The sequence below is a fragment of the Phyllobates terribilis genome, unplaced genomic scaffold, assembly GCF_046119375.1.
Source record: "Phyllobates terribilis strain yellow unplaced genomic scaffold, ASM4611937v1 Scaffold_5__5_contigs__length_657084704, whole genome shotgun sequence".
Lineage (NCBI taxonomy): Eukaryota > Metazoa > Chordata > Amphibia > Anura > Dendrobatidae > Phyllobates > Phyllobates terribilis.
The window spans coordinates 65,469,623-65,497,360 of NW_027362765.1; the positions used below are offsets into that span (position 1 = coordinate 65,469,623).

The 27,738-nt window shown below is 48.1% G+C and overlaps 1 protein-coding gene across 3 annotated transcripts in view; it reads right to left on the reverse strand.

Moving 5' to 3' along the window:
* Positions 1 to 27,738, reverse strand: part of LOC141270713 (uncharacterized) — a 119,816-nt gene that overhangs the window by 24,539 nt on the left and 67,539 nt on the right. The window contains exons 2-9 of one of the 3 annotated variants that reach the window (XM_073680796.1): positions 10,230 to 10,379; positions 9,921 to 10,100; positions 9,715 to 9,838; positions 9,519 to 9,631; positions 5,584 to 5,733; positions 5,275 to 5,454; positions 5,076 to 5,199; positions 4,895 to 4,992 (exon numbers count right to left, since the gene is read on the reverse strand). In XM_073680796.1, the coding sequence (XP_073536897.1) occupies positions 4,895 to 4,992; positions 5,076 to 5,199; positions 5,275 to 5,454; positions 5,584 to 5,733; positions 9,519 to 9,631; positions 9,715 to 9,838; positions 9,921 to 10,100; positions 10,230 to 10,307 (1,047 nt within the window). In that variant the 5' untranslated portion in view covers positions 10,308 to 10,379. The remainder of the gene's footprint in view (positions 1 to 4,894; positions 4,993 to 5,075; positions 5,200 to 5,274; positions 5,455 to 5,583; positions 5,734 to 9,518; positions 9,632 to 9,714; positions 9,839 to 9,920; positions 10,101 to 10,229; positions 10,380 to 27,738) is intronic. The other 2 variants (XM_073680798.1, XM_073680795.1) reach the window with 2 other exon arrangements.

Here is a 27,738-nt window from a genome sequence, read left to right on the forward strand (position 1 = left end):
GCCAGGAGGGCGGAGCTGGAATATAAAGGCAGATGGTCACGTGACTGCAAAACACAAGATAGAAAAAACAAACAGGAGGGTTCTAACAGTACCCCCTCTTTTATGAGGATCCTCCGGATCCTCCAGGCCCAGGCCTATCCGGAAACCTCCTGTGGAAAGCTTTAACAAGCCTAGGAGCAGAAACATCATCCGTCCTTACCCAGGAGTTGTCTTCGGGACAGAAACCCTTCCAGGAGACAAGATACTATAATCTCCCTCTATGCCATCTAGAATTCAAGATACAAGAAATTTCAAATTCGCCGTCTTCCACCACAGGAGGAACTGTGACAGTGGCGTCCCTATCAGATACATCAGCCTTTTTCAACAAGGAAACATGAAACACAGGATTAATCTTCCAGGAAGTAGGGACATCCAACCAAACAGCAGACGGGTTAACAACCTGAAGCACTTTAAATGGACCTACAAACTTAGGACCCAGTTTTTTAGAGGGAATCCTCAACTGCAGGTTCTTCGAGGAGAACCAAACCATGTCACCCACAGTAAACAAAACCTCTTTACGTTTCCTGTCAAAATACTTCTTGGACTTCTTGTTAGCCTCTTGAAGGTTGCAACGTACATTAGTCCAAACTGTCTCCAAATCACCGGAAAAATTCTCCTCCTCCGGCACCGCCGACCCCAATTTGGAGAACGAACCAAAAGACGGATGTCTCCCAGTACAACAAAAAAAAGGAGAACACCCAGCAGAGGAGGATGCATGATTGTTAAGAGCAAATTCTGCGAGAGGCAGAAACTCAGACAACACTTCTTGAATGTACGCCACAAAACAATGCAAAAACTGTTCAACATCCTGGTTCTTTCTTTCAGTCTGTCCATTCGACTCAGGATGATAACCAGACGAGAATGACAAATCGACTCCCAACCTGTCACAAAAAGCAAGCCTAAAGCGAGCCACAAACTGAGGTCCTCTATCAGAAACAATATCCGTGGGAACGCCATGGAGCTTGACAATCTCTTTAACAAACGCCTTAGTGAGTGGTGTCTTGGCGCAGGGCAACTTAATGAATGGAACCAAATGACACATCTTACTAAAACGGTCCACGACCTCCCAGATGACAGTAAAACTCTCGGACACAGGAAGATCAGTAATAAAATCCATAGTGAGATGCGTCCAAGGCGCACTAGGAACCTCCAGAGGGCAAAGCAACCCCGCAGCAGGAGTATGTGAAGCCTTTGACCTAGCACACACAGTACACTGACGCACCCACTTGATGACTTCCTTCTGCCATCCAGGCCACCAAAAACAGCGACTGATAAGTCTCTTAGTCTCCGAAACTCCTGGATGACCTGCCAACAGAGACTCATGACACTCCACAAACAAATCTCTCCTAAAGGCTCTAGGCACGAACAACCTCCCATGGGGAGTGTTAAATGGAGCATCATCTTGAGCATTCAGAATCCCATTCTCCAAAACGGAGTCCAAAGCCGCCACCACAACTCCTTTCTGTAAAATGCTCTCCTCCTTCTCGGCACCGACCGTAGGAGAGAAGCTGTGAGATAAAGCATCGGCTTTAACATTCTTAGTACCAGGGATATAGGTAACAGAAAAATGAAACCGAGAAAAAAAAAAGTGCCCATCTAGCTTGATGGGCATTCAAGCGCTTGGCAGCATCCAGATAGATCAAATTCTTATGATCTGTGAAAACCTCAATAGGAAATCTAGCGCCTTCCAAAAACTGACGCCAATGTTCAAACGCAAATTTAATAGCCAGCAACTCCCGATTTCCAACATCATAATTCAGATCAGTTTCCGAAAAATTTTTCGAAAAGAAGGAACAAGGATGTACTCCACCCTTGTTCTCCTGAGACAAAACTTCTCCGACCCCCACCGATGAAGCATCGACCTCGACCAAAAAAGGCTTGGTCTCATCAGGCTGCATAAAGATAGGGGCAGAACTGAACCTCTCTTTGAGATACTCAAACGCTTCAATGGCCTCAGTAGTCCACTGGGCCGTATTCGCACCTTTCCTGGTGAGATCGGTTAGAGGTTTAACAATTACAGAAAAATTCTTAATGAATTTCGTGTAATAATTGGCAAAACCCAAAAATCTCTGTATAGATTTCAAACCAATAGGCCTAGGCCATTCCTGCACAGCCTGAACCTTCATAGGGTCCATCTCAAAGTCCTCGCTGGAGACAATGTAGCCCAAAAAACTAATTTTCTGCACAGCGAACTCACATTTCTCCAGCTTAGCAAAGAGCGAATTATCACTCAATAACTGCAAAACTTCACGTACACTCTGCCAATGGGACTCTAGATCTGGTGAATAAATCAAAATGTCATCCAAATACACAGCCACATTCTTACCAATCAAAGGTCTCAGAATGTCATTAATAAGGTTCTGAAAAAATGCAGGTGCATTGGTAAGACCAAAAGGCATCACCAGATTCTCAAAATGACCTACCGGAGTGTTAATAGCAGTTTTCCATTCATCACCCTCCTTCACACGCAACAAATTGTATGCCTCCCGGAGATCAATTTTGGAGAACCACTTGGCTCCCACTAACTGGTTAAACAAGTCAGGAATTAACGGCAATGGGTAGGAATTGAGTACGGTAATCTTATTAATTTCACGAAAATCCAGACATGGACGTAAACCGCAGTCCTTTTTTTTAACAAAGAAGAATCCAACTGCCACAGGCGACTTCGAAGGTCTAATGTGACCAGCAGCCAGGCTAGTCGGTATGTACTCCTCCAAGGCCTTTCTTTCAGGGATAGATTAAACAAGCGACTTTTGGGAAGAGTAGCACCCGGAACAAACTCAATGGCGCAATCATAATCCCTATCAGGAGGTAAAACTAGCGACTCCTCCTCCGAAAAAAACCTCCAAAACTCTTGAATAGGTACAGGTAATTCCCCTTTTTCCACAGCCGCAATGCGACCATTACAACATTTATCATAGCACTTCGGACTCCAAGACTTAATCACATTAGTAGACCAGTCCAATAAAGGATTGTGCAGTCTTAACGAAGGCAATCCTAGAACAACTGGAGAGGGCAAATTATCCAAAACAACCAAGTCCAAAATTTCTTGGTGAACTCCATTGATAGTGAGGGGAAATGCAGCAGTCTTGTGAGTAATACATTTCAAAGGAGTGTTATAAATTACAACCACAGAAATAGGTGATGACAAAGGTTTGGATTTCAATTTAAGGTTTTCCAAAAACCCTTTATCAATCACATTAAGTGTTGAACCACAATCCACAAATACCTGAAATTCAATCAAATCTCCCTGCAGAGTAGTGCTCCCAGAAAGAAATACTCCTGCAGAGCGTAAACAAGCTATACGGGCGTAACTGACCTTTTTTTTTTCTTTACTTAAACGACGCTCACAATACTTAATCAAATGGTCAGCTTTACCACAATAAAGACACAATCCCTCGGCGAATCTCCAATCTCCTTCTTGAGAGCGGAGTGACATCGTCTCAACCTCCATCGGTTCCCCGCCATCAGAACAGATTTTCTGGGGACTAGGACCTGACATTACAGGAGTCTTTACCTCATTGAGCCTGCACCTCAGCCTCCTGTCTATACGAACAGCTAATTGGATGGCATCCTGCAGAGTCTCAGGTGCAGGGAATGCAATTAGCAAATCCTTAACCCTTTCACTCAGACCAGCAAGAAATAAACATCTCAGGGCCGAATCATTCCACTTAACTTCTGAAACCCATCTCCTGATGTGTGTGCAATAATTTTCAACATCATCTGACCCCTGATTCAAACGTCTAAGTTCTGATTCAGCAGATGAGATTCGATCAGGATCGTCATATAATAGCCCCATAGCAGAAAAAAATTCTTCAACAGACCTTAAACACGGATCATTAGGCTGGAGAGAAAAGGCCCAACCCTGTGGTTCATTGCGCAAAAGTGACCTAAAACCAATGCGCTGTGATTCATTCCCAGAGGATCTTGGTCTCAAACGAAAATATAACAAACAAGTATTTTTAAAGGAAAAAAAATCTTGCTGTTTACCATAAAAAACATCAGGCAGTCCTACCTTGGGTTCGACAAAATGTGCTCCAGGACAGCTACTCACGTGTTGCTGAAGCTCGGCCACCTCCAGAGACAATCCCTGCAGGCGTTGAGCCAAATCCTGGACGGAAACCATACTGATCCCCAAATTTCTTTCCTTTTAGTTTTTTTGGGCTGGACTTACTGTTATGATCTGCAACATGTACTAAGGGAAGATAGGGGAAAGCTGTCCCTACAGTAAGACTAAGCTGAATCCCTACGATGTAGCGGGCTGCCTGTTCCTAGTGAACAGACCCGCCTTAGTCCTCGGCTAGTCTGAACGAAGACCTATAGAATTAAGGGGAGGGGTCCCTAAAAGAACTAAGGACTGGGACAAAAAGGGACACCTCCTAAACATAAGTTGTTACAGAACACAAAAAGACAAACTGACAAAAAGTACTAGAGGTCCCAGAGGACCAAGCGAACTTGACAGAGAAAGGCACAGAAGCACCAGGCTAGAGAGACAGTAGAACACTGAAGTCCAGCACAGCCAGAAGGGCGGAGCTGGAATATAAAGGCAGATGGTCACGTGACCGCAAAACACAAGATAGAAAAAACAAACAGGAGGGTTCTAACAATCGCATCGCACTGCTCTGACTGCAGGTGGCTCTCCCTACTCGAGGGTGACAGCTGCACAGAAATACATGCTGCCATGCTCGGGTCAGGAGATCTGCTGACCAGTCCGAGCATTGCGATGCGATCTCTGTCCGATTTTATATAGCCGACTCTTCTCTTATACTGGGGGATAAAACAAAACTGAGCACAAGACCTTCACAGCCTTCTACACATCATAGAGTAGACTTCATTACACTTTCTTTCCATTTACCTGATGATCCTGAGGAACATCGGGATCTTCTTGTTTACAGTCCTGTGGAAGAAGAGGACGGGGACATCTCTCTGGTGTTGTCCTCTTAGTGGATGGAACTGGAGGAAACACATACAGGGACTGAATTCATTCTTTACATACAGATAATTATAGGCCGTGTGTATTTATTCCTGTCTATTACCTGGTGATGTGAGGGGCTGAGGAACCTCCATCATGACGTCCATGTACAGATCTTTGTGTCCTTCTAAATACTCCCACTCCTCCATGGAGAAATAGACGGTGACATCCTGACACCTTATAGGAACCTGACACATACAATGATACCGTCATCCCCCCCGATCCCTTCATAGCGTTACTGTATAATGTCCCAGCAGTGTCACCTTTCCAGTCAGCAGCTCAATCATCTTGTAGGTGAGTTCTAGGATCTTCTGGTCATTGATGTCCTCATGTATCAGGGGGTGAGGTGGAGGAGCCGTGATTGGGCTCAGGGGTCTTCCCCATCCCTCAGACACAGGGTCCTGACAGAGCTCACTAGTGGTCTTCTTCACTACTGTGTAATCCTGGTTATGGAGAGACACATTAATAAATCTCACTACAGACATTTCCAGAGTCCTCACCTCTCCAGTTCTGTCCATCTGTTATTCCCATAGATAAGAATGATGTAATGTGACGTCATCAGAATCTCTCACCTCTCCAGTAAGCCGGAAGAGGATCTCTAGGGTGAGGTGTAATATCCTCTCTGCCATCTTGTCCCTGTCCCTATCCATCCTTGATGGGTCAATCAGGAAAATTCTCTTATATAGAAGATCTCCACTGAGAGGATTCGATATTGTAGGGACCTGAATGGGGAGAAGATGACGATGTAACATCATAAAGATCCCATGTAAGAAATCTCCGATTTATCACAGAATATCGCCAATCCAGCACCAAAACCACAAAACAAATCTAAAAGGAAAATCTAAAATATCTGAATCTTTATTAAATATTTCATAAAAATTAGACAAAGTTATAAAGTGCAGGGAACATCCACAGAGATCAGGACGGCAGAACCGGGGACGTCAGTAACAGATAATGATAGAACATTACTATAAGCTATAGAAAATTGTAATCCCAGTAAGTGTGATTGTCCCAGAAAGGCGCTGCATGAATCGAGAAAACCGAAAAGGGGATATGTGTCAGTGCAGAAATACTGATTCCAATTACTAAAAATTGGAAACTTTATTAGATACAATTCATAAAAACAACGGGTATGGATGTTCCCAGTAATACAGACAAAAGTTAAAATTGGTGAGTGAGGAACTGTGGGCACCCCAGTAGCATAAGGCATAGTTCACACATTGTAAATTTAAGAATAGGAAAATGAAAAAAAAAAAGTATATGAATCAGTATTTATTAACATATAGATATATATCCAAACAAAAAGTAACTTGTGCAAATATGAAAAGGTATGGCGGTTCACTTAAGTTGACATCCCAATAAAGGAGAGCACTAATTAGAGCAGCCAAGAGGCGCATGGTCACTCTGGAGAAGCTGCAGAGATCTACAACTCAGGTGGGAGAATCTGTCAACAGGACAAATAGTCATATACTCCACGAATCTGGCCTTTATGGAAGAGTGACAAGAAGAAAGACATTTTTGAATGCAAGCCATAAGAAGTCCCACTTGCAGTTTGCAAAACATCATGAAGGGGACACAGCGAGGAAGTGCAAGATAGTGCTGTGGTCAGATGTGAGCAAAGGAGAACTTTTTGGGCTAAATGCAAAACGCTATGTGTGGTGGAATACTAACACTGCACACCACCCTGAAAAACACCTACCTCACCGTCAAACATGGTGGTGGCAGCATCATGCTGTATGGACGGTTTTCGTCAGAAGTTGGATTAAGCTAAATACAGGACAATCCTGGAGGAAAACCTGTTACAGGCTGCAGAAGACTTGAAACTGAGACTAGTTTCACCTTCCAGCAGGACTAGGACCCTAAAATACTGCCAGAGCTACAATGGAATGTTTTAGATTAAAGCATATTCATGTGTGTGAATGGCCCAGTCACAGTACAGACCTAAATCCCATTGAGAATCTATGACGGTTTTGAAAATAGCTGTTTACAGACACCTCCATCCAATCTCACTGAGCGAGTGTGCAGAGAAGATAGTATCACTGTGCTTGATTGGCCAGCAAACTCGCCTGACATTAACCCCATAGGGAATCTATGGGGTATTGTCAAGAGGAAGATGAGAGACACCAGACCCAACAATGCAGATGAGCTGAAAGCTGCTATCAAAGCAACCTGGGCTTCCATAACACCTCAGCAGTGCCACAGGCTGATCGCCTCCATGCCACGCCGCATTGATGCAGTAATTGATGCAAAGGAGCCCCGACCAAGTATTGAGTGCATTTACTGAACATACATTTCAGTAGACCAACATTACAGATTTTAAAAACATTTTTCAAGCTGTTGTTATAAAGTATTCTAATTTAATGAGATAATGACGTTTGTGTTTTCATTGGCTGTAAGCCATAATCATCAACATTAACAGAAATAAACACTTGAAATAGATCACTATGTTTGTAATGACTCTATACAATATATGAGATTCATTTTTTGTATTGAAGAACTCAAATTAACTTTTTGATGATATTCTAATTTGTGTGAAGCACCTGTATATGTTATAGAGCATCCGTAAAATTCAGGTTTATTTTCATAACATGGACTGCAATCTTCCTTGTCTATATGTTGCATCTTGGGGTGTCTGGGTCTTCTGATAGTCAGTCTTTTGATACACATACTGTCACTTCCAATCAGAAAGACAAATGTGAACAGGTGCAAGCTAAGAGAGCCACTCTATATTCAACTAACAAATTAAAGCTGCACTCTGTAACACTATAGTATGTAAACATTGAATATATGAAACTGGAACTGCATTACTGCTTTAGAAAACAAGTTAAAAGATGAAGGTACTTAGCGCATAAACTGGCCAATTCATGTGAGCCCAACAGCCAACGACAAGGCTTTGTTGGGTCCCTGACCTAAAATGATGGGACCAAGTTCTATTTAAAACCGCTATAGGCTGATGGGTGGAGTGCTCAGTCAGAAGGCATGTATAAATATGTCATATTTATACATGCCTTCTGACCGAGCACTCCACCCATCAGTTTTAAATAGAACTTCGTCCTACCTGCCGATAAAATTGTAGGGCTTTTAGCCTGGAAGAGGCATCATGTTAGGTCGGGGACCCAACAAAGGGGGTACGCCTTTGGCTGTTGGGTTCATATGAATTGGCCAGTTTATGTGCCAAGTACCTTCATTTTTTTAACTTATTTTCTATAGCAGTAATGCAGTTCCAATTTCGAATATTCAATGTTTAGATACTACAGCGTTTCAGAGTGCAGCTTTAATTTGTTTCTGATAGTATGCAGTGATGGAGGGAAACATCTACAGAAGATAACAACACACACCCGTAGGAACGGGTTTCACTGGTGAATGAGTCGCAATAAGACACCTCAGCCCGTGTGACCCTTACATTGGAAGCAATCCATGATTACATGACAGGAGTAGTGAAGACAATGACCCATCCATTGTTATTTTACCATAGAGTAAACTGCTGCCATGAAGGGAAGAAGTTGATCGGTCACAATACTTAGGTAAGTCCTAGTGTCAAAACATCCATCACAGGTATCAAAGGACTCAGAATGTGCCAAAAAATATCCCCCACACCATTACTCCACCTCCATCAGTCTGAACTGTTAACCCCTGACAGAAAGCGTACATGGATTCATGCTGCTTGTGCCAAATTCTAACCCTCCATCATCAATCAAGATTCATCTGAACAATGTTTTCCATTGCTCGGTGATATCATTTTTACTCTCTTTTGCCAAATAAAGCTTTTTCCGTTCTGTTCCTATATATCAGCAATGACACTGGAACTGGTCTCCTGCTGCTATCGCCCATCTGTTCTAAGGAATGATGGCTGCATTCACACACATTAGTTGAACACTAGCGCAGTATTCAGCTGCAGTCTGTATAACTGCACCACATGTTCTCACAACTATTGTTCACATTTTCCTTCATACGCGGTTTACATCCACGGAATCCAAAATCACTGGATATATTTCATTGATGGCACGATTCCCAGTATACTCATCATTATTACACAAAAAACCCAATGAGGTTGGCAATTTTTAACCACTGGTCCTGGCTAATCTAGCACCAATGAAATTGTTCAAAGTCATTTAGATTGCTCAATGTTCCCATCCTGAAAATGTATCACTCTGGCTTATGCTGCACTCCACAGTCATGTGTCTAATAAGATTCAGATGGGAGTGTGAAAGGGTCACGAATAAATTGGCCGTTCAGTAAAAATGGAGAGTCCGTATAACTCGGACGGGAATCGCATTGTAATGCTCGGACTGGCCGGTGATGCTCCTGACCCGAGCATGATAGTTGCATAGAAATTCATGCTGTCATTCTCAGGTCGGAAGAGCTGCCGACCAGTCCGAGCATTGCAATGCAATCCATGTCCTAGTTATACAGCTCTCTGACTCTCCACTTATACAGGTGGATAAAGCAAGACTCAACACAAAACCTTCACAACCGTCTACACGTCATAGGGAAGATTTCATCACACCTTCTCTCCATCTACCTGATGATCCTGAGGAACATCGGGATCTTCTTGTTTACAGTCCTGTGGAAGAGGAGGACGGGGACATCTCTCTGGTGTTGTCCTCATACTGGATAGAACTGGAGGAAACACATACAGGGACTGAATTCATTCCTCACATACAGATAATTATAGGCCGTGTGTATTTATTCCTGTCTATTACCTGGTGATGTGAGGGGCTGGGGAACCTCCATCATGACGTCCTTATACAGATCTTTGTGTCCTTCTAAATACTCCCACTCCTCCATGGAGAAATAGACGGTGACATCCTGACACCTTATAGGAACCTGACACATACAATGATACCGTCATCCCCCAATCCCTTCATAGCGTTACTGTATAATGTCCCAGTATTCCCAGCAGTGTCACCTCTCCAGTCAGCAGCTCAATCATCTTGTAGGTGAGTTCTAGGATCTTCTGGTCATTGAGGTCCTCATGTATCAGGGGGTGAGGTGGAGGCCCTGTGATTGGGCTCAGGGGTCTTCCCCATCCCTCAGACACAGGGTCCTGACAGCGCTCACTAGAGGTTTTATTCACTACTGTGTAATCCTGGTTATGGAGAGACACATTAATAAATCTCACTACAGACATCTCCAGAGTCCTCACCTCTCCAGTTCTGTCCATCTGTTATTCCCATAGATAAGAATGATGTAATGTGACGTCATCAGAATCTCTCACCTCTCCAGTAAGCCAGAAGAGGATCTCTAGGGTGAGGTGTAATATCCTCTCTGCCATCTTGTCCCTGTCCCTATCCATCCTTGATGGGTCAATCAGGAGAATTCTCTTATATAGAAGATCTCCACTGAGAGGATCCGATATTGTAGGGACCTGAATGGGGAGAAGATGACGATGTAACATCATAAAGATCCCATGTAAGAAATCTCCGGAGCTGTTACCGGCTTCACATGATCACTACATCCAGTCATGGCCCCGTCCTGCCCCCGGTATAACACACAACCACATTATAGTCACATACAGAGATTTATCACAGAATATCTCCAATCCAGCACCAAAAACACAGAACAAATCTAAAAGAAAAATCTAAAATATCTGAATCTTTATTAAATATTTCATAAAAACAAGACCGAGTTATAAAGTGCAGGGAACATCCACAAATATCAGGACGGCAGAATCGGGGACGTCAGTAACAGATAATGATAGAACATTACTATAAACTACAGAAAATTGTAATCCTAGTAAATGTGATTGTCCCAGAAAGGCGCTGCATAAATCGAAAAAAAAAACAAAAAGGGGATTAGTGTCTGTGCAGAAATAATGATTCCAATTACTAAAAACTGGAAATTTTATTAGATAAAATTCACAAAAACAAAGGGTATGGATATTCCCAGTAATGCAGACAAAAGTTAAAATTGGTGGGTGAGGTGGGGTGTGGCCATAAGCCAGGAGAGTTAGATGTGCAGGAGAGACCTCCAAACCCAACAGCATAAATTTTTCTAATTCAGCCGGTTTACCGTACCATCCACAGGCGAAAACATCTTACTTCACTCTGCTGCAACGGGAGAAACCCTCTGAGCCCGCTATTGTGTCGCTGCATTGACGCCATCACTTGAGGCCTAAACCAGCAGCCTATCCTGTGAGCCGTCATCCCTCACCGACTCGGAAGTAGCCTACAGCCCTCATCAGTGACAGGACTCTGTGTGACGGTGTGCCTTTCATTAACAAACGTGCCAGGTGAGTCCCCCAACGACGCATGCAGGAGGGTTAGGACCCAGTATGGGTATGGCAATACCACCCTCCCCTGCTCCAATTTTCTGTAGCCGCACCTAAGAGTTTCCCTCTTCCCCACGGTCTCCCAAGGATTTTTCACAGAGGGACCAGAGGTGCCAGCAGGGAGCCCATACACACTCCTACTACTACCTTTGTTTCCCCACTGGAGGTAGCCATCATCTTGCGGTCATCTTGGCATGGCAAGTCCGAAGACCGTTGTGGCGGTCCCATAAGAAAACACCCACGTTTCATTTATTCTATTTTTAAGGCTACAGCTCATAAGTAGGGATGAGAGAACCCGAACTGTAAAGTTCGGGGCTCGTACCGGACACCTAGTATTCGGTACCAAACTTCTTACTGTACTGTCTATGTTACTGTTCAGCAGCCTAATAAAGCTTGTTGAATGGCTGCGCTGCAGCCAACAACAAGCTTCATGGCTTTGGTCACTTCCAGCTACATCGCAGCGATGCCAAGTAATGGCATGGCTGTCATTGGCCGGCGCACCACGTGTCCCGGCATGACGGTGTAAAATAAGTAAATAATTTAAAAAAAATGACGTGCGGTCCCCCTTATTTGCAGACAGCTGTGAGATTGTCTTTTTATGCTGGGAAGATGCCACTATCCATGTAACCTTACTGACGTCACCTCAGTTCACAGCAGCAGAGTCTCGCGGAGTACAGCGTTAGACCCGGCAGCAACTGCTGCTCCATGCTATGGAGCTAAGTTCCTTGAGAGGAACTCCATACAATGGATGAAGAAGACTGGGATGGTTGAGGAACCTCCATTTGGATTGCGGAGGACCAAATTTGTTTTTAATAAATGGATGAAAGAGGGAAATTGTCGGGGAGTGTTTTTTTTTTTTTTTTTTCAAATAAAGGACTTTTGTGTGTGTGTTTATTACTTTTGACTACAGAGTTAGTAATGGGGGTGTCTTGACAACCCCAAAACCATTACCCTGATTGCCACTGCACCAGGGCAATAGGGAAGAGCCAAAGCTAAGAGCCAGAATAGGCACATCTAATGGATGCACCATTTCTGAGGCGGCTGAGAGCTGACCTTATTAGGCTGGGAAGGGGCCTTCTATTGCCTTTCCTAGCCTATTAATATGTCTCCAGCTGTCTGCTTTGCCTTAGCTGGTTATTAGAAATAGGGGGTCCTCATTGACTTATATGGGGTAGGGTCCAGGATAAAGTTCGAGTACCCGCTGAACATTTGACTCAATTTCAGCTGAACCCGAACTTCCAAGGGTCCGCATCCAGTTTATTACTGCACAATTCATATAACCAGACACTGAATTCATAATTCTTTACTGACATCTGGTTGCGGTTTACAGAAGTGCATAAGGCTTTTCATTATAATTGTATCAGACACACTTTTTACCCCCTACTGGTTGCTTTGAGCTGCAACAAGGGCTTCTTCCAACATCAGACCATTAAAGAGATTATTCACTACTTTTACATTGATGACCTACATATGTGCCCATCCTTTTCATCTAATCGTAAGGAAGGAGTGAGCTACGTTTTATCTTAAACATCACATGGCTATGGATGTTCTCTTCAAGTTCACTGGTGTGGAGCCTGTTCGGATCCCCATCTGGCTTTCTGTGGAAGGATATCCATCCCCGCCACAACGCACACGCTCAAGACGATGGGACTGTCTGTCACAGGACCTGAGAAGGTTCTGACTTTCCAGCATTAACCAATCCCTTGGTTGAGTTCCACACCCCCTCACCTCTCCCCCCCTTCCCCATTTAATTACTCATGCATAGACTCTTCCAGAACAGATGATTCACCTGAACTGGTCAAGTCGCCGTATCATTTTTCTTGGGCATTACTGCCTAGTAAACTGCCTAGCTGGGATGCTGGTAATGTCATGCCACTACATTACATTATTAAGACTCATACTGATATGGTCCCTGTCGGTAGCTAAAAAGGATGGGAAACATGGTTGAGGGGGGAGGAGAATGCTATATGCCTGGATTGTGGCGTTGTCTCTATGGTTTCGGGCAACCACCTATTTGCCTTATGCCAGACTTTAGTTAAGTCTTAGTATTCATGTATAGAACCTGAGTATATAACTGTTGTGCTATCAGACTATTAAGTGGACATACCTTCCCACGCCCCGCGGGAGGTTTTCCTGTGTGGGGCCGAGAATGTGGTTATTGTTACTGTTCTCCTTTACAGGTGTCTGGTGCTGTATGGCACTACATCCCAAGATAGTTTCTTGTAAAAGAAACTCACTTCTATCAAAACAAACCATGTCAGATTTCTAACTACAGATTTCCTACGGCTTATCATAGCCCCTTGCCAGATTCCAAATCCAGAGACTCTTATATACTTATATCACGCTCGGCCCCTTGAGTGTTCTCAGAGTCTTGCACTGATGGAGAGGGACGTTTTCTAATGGTCAAGGATCTCATTGCATCCAAGGTCACTTTCACCTTCTTGCACCTACCCAACTCGGGTCGGGATAAAGCGCTTTATACTTATCTAGACCAACTAGTGGATTTTGCAGAAAGTATATTGATCCTGTGAGGAAGGGGGTGGGGAGACTTTAACATAGACCTCTATCCTGGAATGGCCAATTCAAAAGGAATATCTTCCCTTTCACACCTTGCTTGCAGGACCATCAGCCCGTTATTACATGGCGACTAATTCACCCGGCAGAGAGGGATTTCTCCTTTTCTAACTGTCATGATGTTTATACGAGGACTGATAATTTTTTTACTAATACGTCAGAATGCCACTTTGCTCAAAAGGGCGAATATTGACAAGATTTTCTTCTCTGATCACGCGCTCATTAGTGTCTCCATTGCTCTACCTTCCTTTAGAATCAAACAATGTCATTGGCGCTTGAACTCGTCCCTTGTCGATGAACCTATTGTGAAAGTTGACATCCAGAAATCTCTTGACACATACTTTACTGTTAACTTCATTGAGGAAACAGACCCTTGTATTGTGTGGGAGGCACATAAGTGCGTGATCAGGGGGGTTCTTATTCAGCATGGAGCCCGAATAAAATGTGAAGTTGCTTGCCGGCTTGGGGAACTTGGTGACCTAGAAAAACCACAGAAGCGTTCTTCGTCCGACGGCATAATTAAATCCTGATAGTCAAACGCGACTCACTACGTTCCTTACTCTTACACAAAGTGAAGGCGGATCTCTCAAAGTGTCTTCACCATTATTATTGTAGAATTAATCCGACTGGTAAACGATGTAACGAGAAAAAAATCAAAACGCCAGAATTATGTTTTATTTGGCCACTGCAACATCGCAATAAAATGCAATAACGGGAGATCGAATTTCGCATCTACCCTAAAAATAGTATTAAATAAAGTCAGCTCGGCCCGCAAAAAGCCCTCACCCAGCCCCAGATCCCGAAAAAGGGTGCTATTTTTTATTTATTACAAATTTTGGAATTCCTTTTCACCACTTGAATAAAATAAGAACCTATACATGTTTGGTATCAAAAAAACTCATAGTGACCTGGAGAATCATAATAGCAGGTCAGTTTTAGCATTTAGTGAACACTGTTTAAAAAACTTGGAATTTCCCATTTTCTCAGTTCACTATATGGTAAAATCAATGGTTCAAAAGTACAACTTGTCCCGCAAAAAACAAGCCCTAACACGGCCATATTGACGGAAAAATAAGAAAGTTATGGCTCTAGGAAGAAGGGGAGTAAAAAACGGAAACACAACGATGGAAAATCCCAAGGTTGATAAAGGGTTAAAGGAGCAATTGGTAGGGTATTTTTACTCTAACGCACAAATCCTCTATCTGTTCCCGCTTCCATGAAGCCAGATATAAATTACTATCTAGATGGTATAGGGATTACATTGGGTCTTCCCAGAAGCAAGCCCCATGTGTTAGAGATGTGGGAAAGAGGAAGGTGACCAGATACACATTTTTTTGGTCACCTTTTTAAGAGAAAGTACAAGTGATACGTGAAATCACAGACCGTGTTTCTGACCTGGACCTGACCCTCTTCCTTCTCCATCACTGTGCCATACCATTGAAAATATACAGAAACTCAATTGCGGCTTCCAGGGCGTGTATCCCTCTACTATGGAAAAAATATATCACCCGACAATCTCCCTCTAGTTTGCCAAGATGAATGATGTGATGCTTATGGAGGAACTCACCTCGAAGATCAGTAATTCCTATGAACGCTGCTACAGAACTTGGTTTCAACTGTCGGGAATTTAGATCCTCTGCTGATTCCCAGGCTCTAATTGGAGATAAGTGATCTGCACAAACATTCCCCCTTCCCCCTCTCCTTCCAGCCCCCTTCCGCATTCCCTCTTTCTTTTCTCTTTGTAACTCTTCTGCTTTTCCATCGCTTCTCGCTTTCTTTCTTCTTCTCCTGACCTTACCGATATGCTGCTGTTAGATCACGCTGACTATCAGACTATGTTTAGGGAATTAATATTCTGCCTTCAATATATGTTCTGTGTTAAGGTTCTAGACTGTGTGCAGGATCTTTGGGATTGATACCACTGTACTATGACTGTTATTCTCTCATGGCGACTGTCTTTCTTTTGGCACAGTTAGTGCCTTGTGATTGGACCACATGTTTCTTTTAGAAATCAATAAATAAAAGATAAATTTAAAAAAAAATTGGTGGCTGAGAAACTGTGGGAGTCCCAGTAGTATAAGACATAGTTTACACATTGTATATAAATATAACAATAGAAAAATAAATTAATCAATCAGTATTGACATATATCCAAACAAAAAGTAACTTGTGCAAATATGACAATGGATGTATATCCACAAAGGAGTCACAAACAATAATATAAATAATTGGTAACAATAAGGTCAGCCACCAAACACAAATGCTTTGTCAGCAGTGGGGAGGAGAGAGGGGAGGATAAGGGTGGTGGAGAGCGGAGGATAAGGGTGGTGGAGAGCGGAGGATAAGGGTGGTGGAGAGCGGAGGATAAGGGTGGTGGAGAGCGGAGGATAAGGGTGGTGGAGAGCGGAGGATAAGGGTGGTGGAGAGCGGAGGATAAGGGTGGTGGAGAGCGGAGGATAAGGGTGGTGGAGAGCGGAGGATAAGGGTGGTGGAGAGCGGAGGATAAGGGTGGTGGAGAGCGGAGGATAAGGGAGGTGGAGAGCGGAGGATAAGGGAGGTGGAGAGCGGAGGATAAGGGAGGTGGAGAGCGGAGGATAAGGGAGGTGGAGAGCGGAGGATAAGGGAGGTGGAGAGCGGAGGATAAGGGAGGTGGAGAGCGGAGGATAAGGGAGGTGGAGAGCGGAGGATAAGGGAGGTGGAGAGCGGAGGATAAGGGAGGTGGAGAGCGGAGGATAAGGGAGGTGGAGAGCGGAGGATAAGGGAGGTGGAGAGCGGAGGATAAGGGAGGTGGAGAGCGGAGGATAAGGGAGGTGGAGAGCGGAGGATAAGGGAGGTGGAGAGCGGAGGATAAGGGAGGTGGAGAGCGGAGGATAAGGGAGGTGGAGAGGGGAGGATAAGGGTGGTGGAGAGGGGAGGATAAGGGTGGTGGAGAGGGGAGGATAAGGGTGGTGGAGAGGGGAGGATAAGGGTGGTGGAGAGGGGAGGATAAGGGTGGTGGAGAGGGGAGGATAAGGGTGGTGGAGAGGGGAGGATAAGGGTGGGAAGTTTAGCCAAACATTTAAAGTGTGAGTAGAAAATAGAAAAGGTGCATATAGTGACAGCAGGTGATTTCAATATCAAGTATTAACAAAACCTCACATAGAATGGAGAGACAGTTGCAGTGCTGTGTACTCACGAACGCCTGAGCAGAGGAGCATATCAGTCTGTCAGTCTACTGAAGGGAAATCATAGCGCAGATGTGCGGCCACATGAACAAGCAAAAAGCAGGACTTGGCAGGTGACGCAGTGGTCAGGTGACTGGGTCAGATAACGCAAAAGGCAGAGGGCACCAGGGTCAGGTGACCATCGTGTCAGAGAACGGCAGCAGGCAACAGTATTGAAGTGTGGACACAGAGCGGCCAATGTAACTGACACTGCGGCACGCTGAAAATACTATGAAAACACTCTAGCATGCTCGCTAATCACTAGTAAGAACCCGAATTCCCAAAGGTCCGATTATCCCTAGTCATAACAGTAATACAGACAGCGAGCGCCTAGGCATAAATACAGGAGTATACAGTTGTGCTCAAAAGTTTACATACCCAGGCAGAATTTTTCCTTTCTTGACCTTGTTTCAGAGAATATGTATGATAACAAAAAAACCTTTTCTCCACTCATGTTTATCGGTTGGGTGAAGCCATTTATTGGCAAACTACTGGGTTTTCTCTTTCTAAATCTTAATGACAACCAAAAACATCCAAATGACCTTGATCAAAAGTTCACATACCCCAGTTCTTAATACCGTGTATTGCCCCCTCTAACATCAGCTTGAAGTCTTTTGTGGTAGTTGTGGATGAGGTTCTTTATTTTCTCAGATGGTAAAGCTGCCCATTCTTCTTGGCAAAAAGCCTCCAGTTCCTGTAAATTCCTGGGCTGTCTAGCATGAACTGCGCGCTTGAGATCTCACTTTGTTCTGTTGTAACTAATGACAGGTCGACTTGGCCTTGTGTTTTGGATCGTTGTCACGTTGGAACATCCAAGTACATCCCATGCGAAGCTTCCGGGCTGTTGAGTGCAAATTTGCCTCCAGAATTTGCTGATAACGTGCTGCACTCATTTTACCTTCAACTTTTACCTAGTTTTCTGTGCCTTTGTAGCTCAAGCATCCCCAAAACATCAGCGATCCACCTCAATGCTTTACAGTAGGAATGGTGTTCCTTTCATCATAGGCCTTGTTGACCTCTCTCCAAATGTAACGTTTATGGTTGTGGCCAAAAAGTTAAATTTTGGTCTTATCACTCCAAATTACCTTGTTCCAGAAGTTTTGAGGCTTGTCTCTGTACTGTTTGGCATATTGTAGGCGAGATACTTTGTGGCATTTGCACAATAATGGCTTTCTTCTGGCGACTCAACCATGCAGCCCATATTTCCTCAAGTGCCTCCTTATTGTGCATCTTGCAACAGCCACACCGCTAGTTTTTAGAGAGTCCTGAATTTCAGCTGATGTTATTTGTGGGTTTTTCTTTGCATCCTGAACAATTTTCCTGGCAGTTGTGGCCGGAATTTTTGTGAGGTTATGTGCCCACGTAGCGTTTTACAAGCGTATTTGCTGCGGAATTTCCGCAGTGGAAACGCTTGTCAATCCGCACCCCATGGATGGTCCCCAATGAGAATCCGCAAGTTCTATGCCCATGCTGCAGATTTCTCCGCTGCGTTTTTGATGCGCAGAAAAATCCGCAGCATGTCAATAATTTTTGCGTTTCCGCTAGCGGAATTGCCTTTTCAATGCATGAAAAAAAGCAAGGCAATTCCGCATGTCGAAAACGCGCGAAAAACGCTGGCGTAATTCCGCATGCGTTTTTCCGGGAGAGGACATAAGGAAATGAAGCGCAAATTTTCCGCTTCATTTCCGCAACGTGGGCACATAGCCTTAGTCTACCTGACCGTGGTTTGGTAATTACAGAGCCCCTGAGTTTCCATTTATTAATCACAGTTTGAACGCTGCTGACTGGCATTATCAATTCCTTGGATATCTTTTTGCATCCCTTTCCTGCGTTAGGCTCTGTGCCCACGATGCGTTTTTAATGAGTTTCCGCAGCGTTTTTGCAGCTGCGGAAACGCATTAAAAACGCTTGGTAGAAGGGCAGCAATGTTCCACAATGATAATCCGTATGTGCTGTGCACATGCTGCGGAAATTTCCGCTGCGGATTATCATTGCGGAAAAAAATGCAGCACTACCAATTATTTTGCGGAAGCGCTGCGTTTTCGCCGCCATTGACTTTCATTAGAACGCGCCAATTCCACAAGACTGCATCTGTACTTGCGTAATTGGCGCGTTCTAATGTGCGGATGGTACCTGGGTGTGGAGAAGAGAAGACTCTCCTCCACACCCAGGTACCATAGAAACTGTAAAAAAAAGAATAAAATAAAAAATAAAGATTATATTCACCTTCCGACGGCCCCCGGTCTCCTTCCCTGTGCTTGCGGGCAGGACTGAAGGACCTGCGGTGACGTCACAGTCATGTGACGGCAGGTCTTTCAGTGCAGTGTCCCGCAATCAGCTGGCAGCCAGGAAGGAGCACAGCAACACACGCTGGGCCATCGGAAGGTAAGTATAGGTTTATTTTTTTATTTTTAACCATTCTCTCGGGTCACACTATATAAATCCATGCTGTTTGCATGGATTTATATAGTGTGACCTAGTTGACAAGCACTTTCCAAGTGATGCTAAAATCGCTTTGAAAGCGCTTGTCAATCCGCATGCGGAAAAGCATGTGAATCCGCATGTATTTCGCAGGAAAAACGCATGTACAATAAGCATGCGGTTTTTCTGCCAGGGAGATGCACAAATGCTGCAGAAATTTTCTGCTTCATTTCTGCATCGTGGGCACATAGCCTTATACAGTCCAACTACCTTTTCCTGTAGATAGGTTGACAATTCTTTTGCTTTCCCACAGGGCTGTGGAGTCTGTAAGCCAAACCTCTGACTCCTCAATTTCCATGACACCGACTCCCTCATATATGGCTCATGTTTAAGAGATAAATTTACTGTAGCACAGATTCATCTCAGCTAAAAGTCTAGACCCTTAGATCAGGAATAGGACAGACATTTATAGCACATTTCATAACTTTCCCAAATTCTTATGAAAAAATATTCCCCACAAACTGCATTGAACTACCGTACCCAATTTATTATATATTTTAGGAGCTGGAGGCAGTCCATTTTATACTGACTCCACCTCAACAGCCCTGCTTTCCCCATTACTCACAATCCAGAAGCGTCAGTGGCTGGATGAAAGATGCAAGAGTCTGTCTGGATCCCAGAAACTCACTCCGCTTTTATGCACACACACTGATTACAAGCAAACAAGTCACAGGTGAAGATGTTACCTTTAGTAGCGATTGAAACCCATTTGTGTCAAATTCTGTGCATGTTATCAGACCAAAATCACCAGGGTATGTGAACTTTTGATCAGGGTCATTTGGATGTTTTTGGTTGTCATTAAGATTCAAAAAGAAAAAACACAGTAGTTTGACAATAAATGGCTTCACCCAACCAATAACCATGAGTGGAGAAAAAGTATTTTTGCCATCATTCATATTCTCTGAAACAAGGCCAAGAAAGCAAAAATTCTGCCGGCGTATGTAAACTTTTGAGCACAACTATATGAATACAGTCAGAGAGCACAAAGGTGACGTACAAAGGAAAACCTTCTCAGTACTGGTGCTCTTATTTCTCTGCCAAATGATCCGTGCGACACTAATGTGCAGAGTCCCAGTCCCCTCATTACCGTTCACCAGTGCAGAGTCCCGATACTTCCCCCAGGACTGAGTCCTGTCCCCTCTATCACACAGTCCCTGCTCCCTCATTACCGGTCCCCAGTGCAGAGTCCCGGTGCTTCCCGCAGGACTGAGTCCTGTCCCCTCTATCACACAGTCCCTGCTCCCTCATTACCGGTCCCCAGTGCAGAGTCCCGGTGCTTCCCGTAGGACTGAGTCCTGTCCCCTCTATCACACAGTCTCTGCTCCCTCATTACCGGTCCCCAGTGCAGAGTCCCGGTGCTTCCCCCAGGACTGAGTCTTGTCTCTTCTATCACACAGTCCCCGCTCCCTCATCACCGGTCCCCAGTGCAGAGCCCCGGTGCTTCCCCCAGGACTGAGTCCTGTCCCCTCTATCACACAGTCCCCGCTCTCTCATTACCGGTCCCCAGTGCAGAGTCCCGATGCTTCCCCCAGGACTGAGTCCTGTCCCCTCTATCACACAGTCCCCGCTCCCTCATTACCAGTCTCCAGAGCAGAGACCCGGTGCTTCCCCCAGGACTGAGTCCTGTCCCCTCTATCACACAATCCCTGCTCCCTCACTACCGGTCCCAAGTACAGAGTCCCGATGCTTCCCCCAGGACTGAGTCCCTGTCCCCTCATTACCGGTCCCCAGTGCAGAGTCCCGATGCTTCCCCCAAGAATGAGTCCAGTCCCTTCTATCACAGTCCATGCTCCTTCATTACCGGTCCCCAGTGCAGAGTCCAGGTGCTTCCCCCAGGACTGAGTCCTGTCCCTTCTATCACACAGTCCATGCTCCCTAATTACCGGTCCCCAGTGCCGAGTCCCGCTACTTCCCCTAGGACTGAGTCCTGTCCCCTCTATCACACAGTCCCTGCTCCCTCATTACCGGTCCCCAGTGTAGAGTCACGGTGCTTCCCGCAGGACTGAGTCCTGTCCCCTCTATCACACAGTCACTGCTCCCTCATTACCAGTCCCCAGTGCAGAGTCCCGATGCTTCCCCAAGGACTGAGTGCTATCCCCTCTATCACACAGTCCCTACTCCCTCATTACCGGTCCCCAGTGCAGAGTCCCGGTGTTTCCTCCAGGACTGAGTCCTGTCCCCTCTATCACACAGTCCCTGCTCCCTCATTACCGGTCCCCAGTGCAGAGTCCCGATGCTTCCCCCAGGACTGAGTCCTGTCCCCTCTATCACACAGTCCCTGCTCCCTCATTACCAGTCCCCAGTGCAGAGTCCCGATGCTTCCCCCAGGACTGAGTGCTATCCCCTCTATCACACAGTCCCTGCTCCCTCATTACCGGTCCCCAGTGCCAAGTCCCGGTACTTCCCCCAGGACTGAGTCCTGTCCCCTCTATCACACAGTCCCAGCTCCATCATAACCGGTCCCCAGTGTAGAGTTCCGGTGCTTCCCGCAGGACTGAGTCCTGTCCCCTCTATCACACAGTCCCTGCTCCCTCATTACCGATCCCCAGTGCAGAGTCCCGATGTTTCCCCCAGGACTGAGTCCAGTCCCCTCTATCACACAGTCCCCGCTCTCTCATTACCGGTCCCCAGTGCAGAGTCCCGATGCTTCCCCCAGGACTGAGTCCTGTCCCCTCTATCACACAGTCCCTGCTCCCTCATTACAGGTCCCCAGTGCAGAGACCCGGTGCTTCCCCCAGGACTGAGTCCTGTCCCCTCTATCACACAGTCCCTGCTTCCTCATTACCGGTCCCCAGTGCAGAGTCCCAGTGCATCCCCCAGGACTGAGTCCTGTCCCCTCTATCACACAGTCCCTGCTCCCTCATTACCGGTCACCAGTGCAGAGTCCCGGTGCTTCCCCCAGGACTGAGTCCTGTTCCCTCTATCACAAGGTCCCTGCTCCCTCATTACCGGTCCCCAGTGCAGAGTCCCGGTGCTTCCCCCAGGACTGAGTCCTGTCCTCTCAATCACACAGTCCCTGCTCCCTCATTACCGGTCCCCAGTGCAGAGTCCCAGTGCATCCCCCAGGACTGAGTACTGTCCCCTCTATCACAAGGTCCCTGCTCCCTCATTACCGGTCCCCAGTGCAGAGTCACGGTGCTTCCCCCAGGACTGAGTCCTGTCCTCTCAATCACACAGTCCCTGCTCCCTCATTACCGGTCCCCAGTGCAGAGTCCCAGTGCATCCCCCAGGACTGAGTACTGTCCCCTCTATCACAAGGTCCCCGCTCCCTCATTACCGGTCCCCAGTGTAGAGTCCCGATGCTTCCCCCAGGACTGAGTCCTGTCCCCTCTATCACACAATCCCCGCTCCCTCATTACCGGTTCCCAGTGCAGAGTCCAGGTGCTTCCCCCAGGACTGAGTCCTGTCCCCCCTATCACACAGTCCCTGCTCCCTCATTACCGGTCCCCAGTGCAGAGTCCAGGTGCTTCCCCCAGGACTGAGTCCTGTTCCCTCTATCACAAGGTCCCTGCTCCCTCATTACCGGTCCCCAGTGCAGAGTCCCGATGCTTCCCCCAGGACTGAGTCCTGTCCCCTCTATCACACAGTCCCTGCTCCCTCACTACCGGTCCCCAGTGCAGAGTCCCGTTCTTCCCCCAAGGACTGAGTCCAGTCCCCTCTATCACAGAGTCCCTGCTCCCTCATTACCGGTCCCCATTGCAGAGTCCCGGTGCTTCCCCCAGGACTGAGTCATGTCCCCTCTATCACACAGTCCCTGCTCCCTCATTACCGGTCCCCAGTGTAGAGTCCCGATGCTTCCCCCAGGACTGAGTCCTGTCCTCTCTATCACACAGTCCCTGCTCCCTCATTACCGGTCCCCAGTGCAGAGTCCCGGTGTTTCCCCCAGGACTGAGTCCTGTCCCCTCTATCACACAGTCCCCGCTCCCTCATTACCGGTCCCCAGTGTAGAGTCCCGATGCTTCCCCCAGGACTGAGTCCTGTCCCCTCTATCACACAATCCCCGCTCCCTCATTACCGGTCCCCAGTGCAGAGTCCCGGTGCTTCCCCCAGGACTGAGTCCTGTCCCCTCTATCACACAGTCCCTGCTCCCTCATTACCGGTCCCCAGTGTAGAGTCCCGGTGCTTCCCCCAGGACCGAGTCCTCTCCCCTCTATCACATAGTCCCTGCTCCCTCATTACCGGACCCCAGTGCAGAGTTCCGGTGCTTCCCCCAGGACTGAGTACTGTCCCCTCTCTCACACAGTCCCCGCTCCCTCATTACCGGTCCCCAGTGTAGAGTCCCGATGCTTCCCCCAGGACTGAGTCCTGTCCCCTCTATCACACAGTCCCCGCTCCCTCATTACCGGTCCCCAGTGTAGAGTCCCGATGCTTCCCCCAGGACTGAGTCCTGTCCCCTCTATCACACAGTCCCCGCTCCCTCATTACCGGTTCCCAGTGCAGAGTCCAGGTGCTTCCCCCAGGACTGAGTCCTGTTCCCTCTATCACAAGGTCCCTGCTCCCTCATTACCGGTCCCCAGTGCAGAGTCCCGATGCTTCCCCCAGGACTGAGTCCTGTCCCCTCTATCACACAGTCCCTGCTCCCTCACTACCGGTCCCCAGTGCAGAGTCCCGGTGCTTCCCCCAGGACTGAGTCATGTCCCCTCTATCACACAGTCCCTGCTCCCTCATTACCGGTCCCCAGTGTAGAGTCCCGATGCTTCCCCCAGGACTGAGTCCTGTCCTCTCTATCACACAGTCCCTGCTACCTCATTACCGGTCCCCAGTGCAGAGTCCCGGTGTTTCCCCCAGGACTGAGTCCTGTCCCCTCTATCACACAGTCCCTGCTCCCTCATTATCGATGCCCAGTGCAGAGTCCCGGTGCTTCCCCCAGTACTGAGTCCTGTCCCCTCTATCACACAGTCCCCGCTCCCTCATTACCGGTCCCCAGTGCAGAGTCCCGGTGCTTCCCCCAGGACTGAGTCCTGTCCCCTCTATCACACAGTCCCCGCTCCCTCATTACCGGTCCCCAGTGTAGAGTCCCGATGCTTCCCCCAGGACTGAGTCCTGTCCCCTCTATCACACAATCCCCGCTCCCTCATTACCGGTCCCCAGTGCAGAGTCCCGGTGCTTCCCCCAGGACTGAGTCCTGTCCCCTCTATCACACAGTCCCTGCTCCCTCATTACCGGTCCCCAGTGTAGAGTCCCGGTGCTTCCCCCAGGACTGAGTTCTCTCCCCTCTATCACATAGTCCCTGCTCCCTCATTACCGGACCCCAGTGCAGAGTTCCGGTGCTTCCCCCAGGACTGAGTACTGTCCCCTCTCTCACACAGTCCCCGCTCCCTCATTACCGGTCCCCAGTGTAGAGTCCCGATGCTTCCCCCAGGACTGAGTCCTGTCCCCTCTATCACACAGTCCCCGCTCCCTCATTACCGGTTCCCAGTGCAGAGTCCAGGTGCTTCCCCCAGGACTGAGTCCTGTCCCCCCATCACACAGTCCCTGCTCCCTCATTACCGGTCCCCAGTGCAGAGTCCAGGTGCTTCCCCCAGGACTGAGTCCTGTTCCCTCTATCACAAGGTCCCTGCTCCCTCATTACCGGTCCCCAGTGCAGAGTCCCGATGCTTCCTCCAGGACTGTCTCCTGTCTTCTCTATCACACAGTCCCTGCTCCCTCATTACCGGTCCCCAGTGTAGAGTCCCGGTGCTTCCCCCAGGACTGAGTCCTGTCCCCTCTATCATACAGTCCCCGCTCCCTCATTACCAGTCTCCAGAGCAGAGACCCGGTGCTTCCCCCAGGACTGAGTCCTGTCCCCTCTATCACACAATCCCTGCTCCCTCACTACCGGTCCCAAGTACAGAGTCCCGATGCTTCCCCCAGGACTGAGTCCCTGTCCCCTCATTACCGGTCCCCAGTGCAGAGTCCCGATGCTTCCCCCAGGAATGAGTCCAGTCCCCTCTATCACACAGTCCCTGCTCCTTCATTACCGGTCCCCAGTGCAGAGTCCAGGTGCTTCCCCCAGGACTGAGTCCTGTCCCTTCTATCACACAGTCCCTGCTCCCTAATTACCGGTCCCCAGTGCCGAGTCCCGGTACTTCCCCTAGGACTGAGTCCTGTCCCCTCTATCACACAGTCCCTGCTCCCTCATTACCGGTCCCCAGTGTAGAGTCACGGTGCTTCCCGCAGGACTGAGTCCTGTCCCCTCTATCACACAGTCCCTGCTCCCTCATTACCAGTCCCCAGTGCAGAGTCCCGATGCTTCCCCAAGGACTGAGTGCTATCCCCTCTATCACACAGTCCCTACTCCCTCATTACCGGTCCCCAGTGCAGAGTCCCGGTGCTTCCTCCAGGACTGAGTCCTGTCCCCTCTATCACACAGTCCCTGCTCCCTCATTACCGGTCCCCAGTGCAGAGTACCGATGCTTCCCCCAGGACTGAGTCCTGTCCCCTCTATCACACAGTCCCTGCTCACAGTCCCTGCTCCCTCATTACCAGTCCCCAGTGCAGAGTCCCGGTACTTCCCCCAGGACTGAGTCCTGTCCCCTCTATCACACAGTCCCAGCTCCCTCATAACCGGTCCCCAGTGTAGAGTTCCGGTGCTTCCCGCAGGACTGAGTCCTGTCCCCTCTATCACACAGTCCCTGCTCACTCATTACCAATCCCCAGTGCAGAGTCCCGGTGCTTCCTCCAGGACTGAGTCCTGTCCCCTCTATCACACAGTCCCTGCTCCCTCATTACCGATCCCCAGTGCAGAGTCCCGATGTTTCCCCCAGGACTGAGTCCAGTCCCCTCTATCACACAGTCCCTGCTTCCCCATTACCGGTCCCCAATGCAAAGTCCGGGTGCTTCCCCCAGGACTGAGTCCTGTCCCCTCTATCACACAGTCCCTGCTCCCTCATTACAGGTCCCCAGTGCAGAGTCCCGGTGCTTCCCCCAGGACTGAGTCCTGTCCCCTCTATCACACAGTCCCTGCTCCCTCATTACCGGTCCCCAGTGCAGAGTCCCGGTGCTTCCCCCAGGACTGAGTCCTGTTCCCTCTATCACAAGGTCCCTGCTTCCTCATTACCGGTCCCCAGTGCAGAGTCGCGGTGCTTCCCCCAGGATTGAGTCCTGTCCTCTCTATCACACAGTCCCTGCTCCCTCATTACCGGTCCCCAGTGCAGAGTCCCAGTGCATCCCACAGGAATGAGTCCTGTCCCCTCTATCACAAGGTCCCTGCTCCCTCATTACCGGTCCCCAGTGCAGAGTCACGGTGCTTCCCCCAGGACTGAGTCCAGTCTCCTCTATCACACAGTCCCTGCTCCCTCATTACCGGTCCCCAGTGCAGAGTCAAGGTGCTTCCCCCAGGACTGAGTCCTGTCCCCTCTATCACACAGTCCCTGCTCCCTCATTACCGGTCCCCAGTGCAGAGTCCCGATGCTTCCCCCAGGACTGAGTCCTGTCCCCTCTATCACACAGTCCCTGCTCCCTCACTACCGGTCCCCAGTGCAGAGTCCCGTTCTTCCCCCAAGGACTGAGTCCTGTCCCCTCTATCACACAGTCCCTGCTCCCTCATTACCGGTCCCCAGTGTAGAGTCCCGGTGCTTCCCCCAGGACTGAGTCCTGTCCCCTCTATCACATAGTCCCTGCTCCCTCATTACCGGACCGCAGTGCAGAGTTCCGGTGCTTCCCCCAGGACTGAGTCCTGTCCCCTCTATCACACAGTCCCCGCTCCCTCATTACCGGTCCCCAGTGTAGAGTCCCGATGCTTCCCCCAGGACTGAGTCCTGTCCCCTCTATCACACAGTCCCCGCTCCCTCATTACCGGTTCCCAGTGCAGAGTCCCGATGCTTCCCCCAGGACTGAGTCCTGTCCCCTCTATCACACAGTCCCTGCTCCCTCATTACCGGTCCCCAGTGTAGAGTCCCGATGCTTCCCCCAGGACTGAGTCCTGTCCTCTCTATCATACAGTCCCTGCTCCCTCATTACCGGTCCCCAGTGCAGAGTCCCGGTGCTTCCTCCAGGACAGACTCCTGTCTTCTCTATCACACAGTCCCCGCTCCCTCATTACCGGTTCCCAGTGTAGAGTCCCGATGCTTCCCCCAGGACTGAGTCCTGTCCCCTCTATCACACAGTCCCCGCTCCCTCATTACCGGTCCCCAGTGCAGAGTCCCGGTGCTTCCCCCAGGACTGAATCCTGTCCCCTCTATCACACAGTCCCCGCTCCCTCATTACCGGTCCCCAGT